This window comes from Macrobrachium rosenbergii, chromosome 55, assembly GCF_040412425.1.
Source record: "Macrobrachium rosenbergii isolate ZJJX-2024 chromosome 55, ASM4041242v1, whole genome shotgun sequence".
NCBI lineage: Eukaryota > Metazoa > Arthropoda > Malacostraca > Decapoda > Palaemonidae > Macrobrachium > Macrobrachium rosenbergii.
Window position 1 is genome coordinate 1660281 of NC_089795.1, and position 6783 is coordinate 1667063.

A 6783-nucleotide genomic window follows, 5' to 3' on the forward strand; every position below is an offset into this window, starting at 1 on the left:
CTAGGACTCTGAAAGTGGGGGCCACTTCAGGCCAATATAAATTTTGGGGCATTTATCGTTGGTGGCTAGGTGGCGAGCGAAGCGAGCCCAAGCAGCTGGGGGTCCGGAAAATTTTTGAAAAGTAGATGTTCTATGTGCATTTTCATGGCACTCTGAAGACAATATTATGTCATTAATGAAATAACAAATGACAATAATAACACCTCATTACTTTCATAACTTGCATTTGTAAAACATATACATGTATGCCTACACAAACATTATGATAATGGAGGTTATTCGTATTATTTAAAAAAATATATATGTATTTCTTGCAATATATTTTTAACAAAATCGCAAAAATATGGCAATGTTTCTTCAATGTACAGTTGGACACCTGAATATAGCATGTATTCCTTGAATTTTCGATATGAGGGAAACTATATAGGTGGGATAGATGTCTGTTTTGATACCGGTATGCAGTAGTTAAATAATATGGCCAATTGACAATTGTCTTGTAAAATTTAATAATGTTTGTAAGTCCGGGATAAGAGTTTCGACTGCCCTTCATACACAATAATGAAATAGCAGAGAAAAATCTCCATTGGCAAACTGTAGGCGTGTCACTTAACAAACAGTGATTTGCTTGACATTTCAGTACTTTTTATTACTATAAATCATCTGTGAATCCTTATAATTAACCATTTTTCATTATAAACTACAAATAAAGGAAATTATTTTGGTGTTTGATTTTACTAAGTTCTTCGGATTGACAACCTGACCCTTGGTCAGACTTTTTAACGTGACTGCACCTATAATTGCATAGCACTTATGTACAGCATAATAGGTCCACAAAATATTATGAGTGACTATATCGCTATTGGCCTATATGACTATATCAACAATAAAACTATGACCTCGTGCAACGTATGTAATCTAGATAAAAAAATACTGAGACACAAGGCATGAGCAATCATGCAATGGCATGCTGTGGGAATGACATGATTTTCATATAAGAAGAAGTCGAGTAGAGTTCACCTCAGGAAAGTGAAAATCACCCTGCTGGTAACACCCGTTGCTAGGCAACCACTTTTACTTTCTACATAATTATGTTGAAAGGACAAACCTAAGTAGCCTACTTCAAAAATTCATAAAAACTATCTTCAAAACAAAAATGAATCATGAGTTATGAATGTAATGTAAATATTATGTTGATATTAAAACCCCACGCAAGCATGCATGAAGTAATGCAGTGTTGCCAACAGGGCGAGTTTCCCTTTCCTGAGGTGAAGTAGAGTATAGTACGTATATTTAGTGCAGCTTAATTCTACGATTATCATGCCGGCTATCAAATTCATCAACAAAACAGTCTAAATCAATTCCCTCGGCACGTGCACTTTCAATGGACAGTAATGCGATATTACTCAATCTAGCACTGGTCATGGAATTTCTGAGAAATGTTTTCACTAATTTCATTTTTTGAAAAACTTCTCTCACAAGAAGCACTGGTAACAGGAAGAGTGACAGATATTAACAATAGTTTGTACAAACAGTCAAATGCAGCCTTATAAGGACTAAGGAATGACAGGAATTGTGTAATGGATGTAGGCTGTATTGGCTCTTTCGTGAGTAATTTCTTCACCAGAGGATCTCATATTGTAAATCATTTTGACTGACCGAGTATGCCATTGCATATGCCTTCAAGTCTTCTTCTAACAAGAATGTCTGTCCTCCAGGACAGAGAGCTGAAATACTACAGAAAATTGCATTTGACTCTTTGGAGAAACGACGGTCTAATTCACTAATTAAGCAGTCTAGGACTTCATAGAAAATCCTGATGTGTTGCACATGACATGGAACAGAAGATCCTTGACCACTTGTTTCAAACACGATAAATCCATCAAGCTTACGAGGTTTCTTTACCCGTTTTCTTGTTGTTGGTGTAATGCAGCATTTCCTGCAGAGTTCATTAACCTTCTCAGAGTAATGGTCATTCAAGTCAGAGTTGCGTACATTAACTAAATGTTCATGGAGTGACGAAATTAGATTTGCTGCTTTTCCTAGGTCTGCTTGTTTATCCTGTAGCTGTGTAGACACTTTATTAACTTTTCCAAGAATATCTGTGAAAAATTGCAATAAGTAAACAAACTCTGCATCAATCTGGGCAAAGCAAACCGCGAGCGGATACAGCTCGGGCACCAATGTCATCTTCAGAAATTTCCTTCAAAAGTCTCATTATGCATTCCAGACGGAGTAGAGCATTTTCACACGAAGTGGCCCGACACCACCACCTTGTGTCACTGAGATGCTGCAGTTCTCGTACTTGTTCTTCAGGCAACATTTCACGCTGTATCAAAATGAATTTCTCATGAACTACCGAGTTACTAGCAAAGATATAGAGTTCTTCAAGCAAACTAAAGAATTCAGCAGCTTGGGGTACATACTTTGCAACATTTATCAACATTAAATTGAGCCTGTGTCCATAGCAGTGTATATAATATGCAAAAGGAGCTTTATCACGAATTCGTTTCTGAACACCACTAATCCCTCCACTCATCACTGATGCCCCATCAAATCCTAATCCTACAAGAGAAGATTTGTAATCCAACCCCAGTTTATCCAAACTCTTCAAAATAATATCTGTGATAGAGGCAGCATCCAACAAGTCCATCTGAGTGAAAAGAAATGAAGCACTCCTGAATACAATTTGCTATTTCATCATAAAATCTAATAACTAATGCCAACTGCTCTGCCTTACTAACATCCTTGGCTTCATCAGCTTGAACAGAAAAGTAATGACATGACCTAACTTTTTCTGCAATTTCTTCCTTCACCATACATGCAAGTGTGTCAATCATCTCATTCTGTATTGCAGAACAAGTGTATTTTTCATTTTTGGACCACTTTCTACTCTATCAGCTATAATAGGATCACGTTCAGCAGTGAATCTGAGAATCTTACGAACATTTCCTGGATTCAGTTCATCATCACCTTCTCTATGTCCTCTCTGCGAAATGTCTTGTGTTACAGTCAACAGGATTATTTCACCTAATGTCTTTATGTAATGACGATTTTCACGAACTTTCTTCTGGTATGCCTCACTTATACACTGAGCAATTGATGTTTTATCAGCTTTATTTCGTTGATAGTCCGCCCATGCAATACAAGAAGTTTTGTGGCACTGTGAGGAAATGTGCTTTTCGATGGCACCATCTTTTCCATGTGCTTTCTTCCATCGTCTAAAGCCACTCTTTATGAATGCTTCATCTGCATTGCCATATGTTGGTGGAGCAAAGTGCCTGCATGCAAAACAGAACATTGCATCTCGTTCTTTAGAATATTCAGCCCATTCATATTTGTCGAACAAGCCCCACAAAAGACAGAGCATGAGACTTTCCTTCACTATGCCTTGGATACTCTTTTAAGCGTACCTGAATAGGATTCTCAGAAGCAGATTGAGAAATGTCAGCTGGTGCAGAATCTTCCTTTTTCTGTTTCTTTGTTGGATGATCATGTGAACTTGATCTTGCAGGATTGCCAATACTTTCACGATCACAGTCTCCTCTGACTTCTTAGCAGGTTTATCAGATTCAAGGTTTACTGTCAATGGTGCATCACATTCACTGCGTTTTTAATTACAAATTTATCCATGATTGTCTATAGTACAATAAAATTATCTGTGATAGTAAGTTCTGAAAAAAAATTAAATTAAATAATCACACGTAATTCACAATTAACACAACACACCTGTCACCACAGAAAAATGTGATAAAATTTGCGGTTTTGCCGACTACCGACTGGAAGATGATGACAGCACGCACACACACACACTGTCACACACACACATACACACACACACACACCACACACACACCCACACCCACGCACACATATATATATGTGTGTGTGTGTGTGTGTGTGTGTGTGTGTGTGTGTGTGTGTGTATATAACATGTATACAGTATAATAAATATATGCACATATAGGCCTACACTATCACTGCCAACATTCACGAATCACAAAAAATTATGATACAATTAGACGATTTCTATTATTATAGGAAGTGTTTTCTATGTAAAAATAAAATGGGGTTAATTGTCACCGACTCACCAGCTACTTGTATTTTGGCCTATTTAGTTATTTTCTTTCAAATATGGCTAACGACAATATTTATATTTGGCTTTTGTCAGATCTGTTTGTGAAAAGGTTAACACTGGGTTGAAGGGTTAAAACTTGAGTTGGGATATAGACCTACATCATATAACAAAAAATTAGTGTACATTGTTTGCTACTTTACACCCGCCTGTCAGATTCTTCTCATTCTTTTCTAAGATTTCGTATAATTATTTTTTTACTCTATTTTCGTATCCGCTTCTTATGTGAAACACCCACATACTGTACATAAAGATCGAATATCTCATAGCCACTAGTCTACTCCCACTTTGTATGAGACGAAATAATGAATACCACTTATGCTCAAATGCACTTATGCACAAATAATTATGCTTTAGACACTCAATAAGACACTAATCGGGTAAAAACTGACTTGACCGGCTCACAGTCTCACAGAAACAGACTACATGTACTGATCACATCATCACATCATACATGGACGTGAAACATACGCGTCTGATTCGCGTCACACACACACAAGCGGGCGAGGAGGACGGAGGTGTAAAAAAATCCAATAATTTTAATCTAGCAACGTTACCATTTTTTTTTTTTTGTGATTACGTCTAGTTATTGTGATAGGGTGGGATATTTGAGTGTATATATAGTATACTGTATAATTTATAAGGTATATATTTATATTATATATTATATTATATTATTATATATGCCTAAACTAAGCTTATTTAGAATTAGGATATGGAAACAAAAACTGGGGCCAAGCTGGGGCCAGCCAAAAAACTGGGGGCCATGGCCCCCTGGCCCCCCCAGAATCGCCACTGATTAAACTGAGTTGATAATTTCTAGCCCTTACGGGATTCTAACATAGCAAATTAATTTCTTAATATTTGCGGTTCATTTTCTTCGAATACTGACAGAGTTTGTCATTGTAAATCCTTTTCTCGCTATGGTAAGTCTGATCTATATCAATGAATCCAAACGACTAAATCTGGATTTTTTAATTGGTGGTGTATCCCTAATTCTGCTGAAATGCAGCTGATATGATGTTTTTGTAATGATTTGGTTGATACTTTGTTAAATGGTGGAGCCTTCACTCAGTTCCCTCGATAATGGTTGAATGTCGGATTGCGTATGAATGTTGAACAGTGATCTGGGTGTTACTGTTATTTTTGGTCATAGATAATCGCCCAATATAAAACTGTTTTCCGGTAATTGCTGGCTCGACATAATTTTCTACAGCATTTGGAATGACTAGATCTATTGCGCAAAATAGATTTAATTTATTATGGCTATTGTTTTATTACTTACTAGACAATGTTAGACCCGAAATCTGGTAATAGCTAGTTCCTGTAATACTTCTCCAAGGGTCAGTCTCTTCATTCTTTGAGTGGTTATAGAAAAACGTTGAATGTTAAGGTAATTAGATTTTAAAATTTTACTGGACACAAGTATGAATTAGAGATGAAAAATGAGTTGAAGTGCAGAGGCAATAAAAAAAATGGCCAGTGCTCTATTTTGCTAGAACAAAGAAGAATGCAAAAAATACAATAACTACAATTAAGTCTCCATTCAAATAGGAAGAAAATGTATAAACTTTACAGGTCAGAAGCAAAGGTTAAAATTTCCTGATGCAGCGATGTTTTAGAATGAAAAAGATTCTTTGTTGTTATACACAAGAGGAAAGAAAAATGCATTGAAACATGGTGAATGGAAAATTCGCTTTTGCTATGCTATATGTAATGAATTCGTGGTGGAATCTAACAGTAACATTAAGCAACACTGAGTTTGATATACAAGCAATATGTAGAACAACTGACCAAAGGCTTAAAGGTAGGCGTGTTCATATATATATATATATATATATATATATATATATATATATATATATATATATATATATATATATATATATATATGTAAAGTCTGTTGACGAACTATGCACTGGCCTGTCACAAGTACACCTGGGGTAGGTGCATTTGCGTTGATGTTGGAGGTTTCCACAGTTAGGCACAGCATGTATCTGACGCATTCATTTATGATTTTTGATCATGGCCTAAGTGCATGGAGACAGTGTGACAGATGGATGAAAGTGTTGTTATCCTCCGAACATTGAACCGGTGTCATCACTCTTCCGGGGAGGAGTTATTAAGTGAGTGCATATGTGTGTGCACTCTCTTATGGTATATTATGAGAGGAACATACGATGGCTGTGGGATTTGGTTTGCGGCTGGGTATGATTTGCTTGTTGTGTAGTGTTAATGGATAAGAACCACCACTGTGAGATTCATTATTTGTGGTCATAGAAAGTGAGTAAGATAACTCATTAACACTTACATCTTTTCAGACATTATGTGGAAATACCCAGTTTGTGTCACAGTGAAACTCCCCTGATCCTCCATTATGCATTTTCCCATTTTGTTCTCCATTGTGCATTTTTCTGTTTTGAGTGTTGATTTCTTTTGAGATCATTTCAGGTTTTAATATATGATATGTTTCTTTTAACAGGAATTCTGGGTTCGTCCTGTGAGGACGAATATTTTGGAAGTGGTTTTGTTTTACATACTATATGACATTTATTTTGGTCTAGAATAATTATAACCTGTTTATTTAATTCGATGACCAGGGTGTTAGTCACTAGTACTGGTTGGTCTAGAATCATTAATCTATTTGATTC

At 36.2% G+C, this 6783-nt stretch overlaps 1 protein-coding gene across 1 annotated transcript; it reads right to left on the reverse strand.

Annotated features, from left to right (window-relative positions):
- On the reverse strand, window positions 1–6535 carry LOC136835512 (uncharacterized). Its single transcript, XM_067099104.1, has 4 exons — window positions 6444–6535; window positions 2891–3278; window positions 2155–2650; window positions 1–152 (listed from the first exon to the last, which is right to left on the reverse strand). The coding sequence occupies exons 1-4, from the start codon at window positions 6533–6535 to the stop codon at window positions 1–3; spliced, it is 1128 nt and encodes a 375-aa protein (XP_066955205.1).
- Between the last annotated feature and the right edge of the window lie 248 nt (window positions 6536–6783).

Coding starts and splice junctions, on each gene's coding strand:
- LOC136835512 (XM_067099104.1), bottom strand. CDS start 6,535: ATGGAGAACAAAATGGGAAAATGCATAATGGAGGATCAGGGGAGTTTC. Junction 3,279..6,443: donor CACATAATGTCTGAAAAGAT/GTAAGTGTTAAT, acceptor TTTTGCATGCAG/GCACTTTGCTCCACCAACAT. Junction 153..2,154: donor CCGAGCTGTATCCGCTCGCG/GTTTGCTTTGCC, acceptor TATTGTCTTCAG/AGTGCCATGAAAATGCACAT.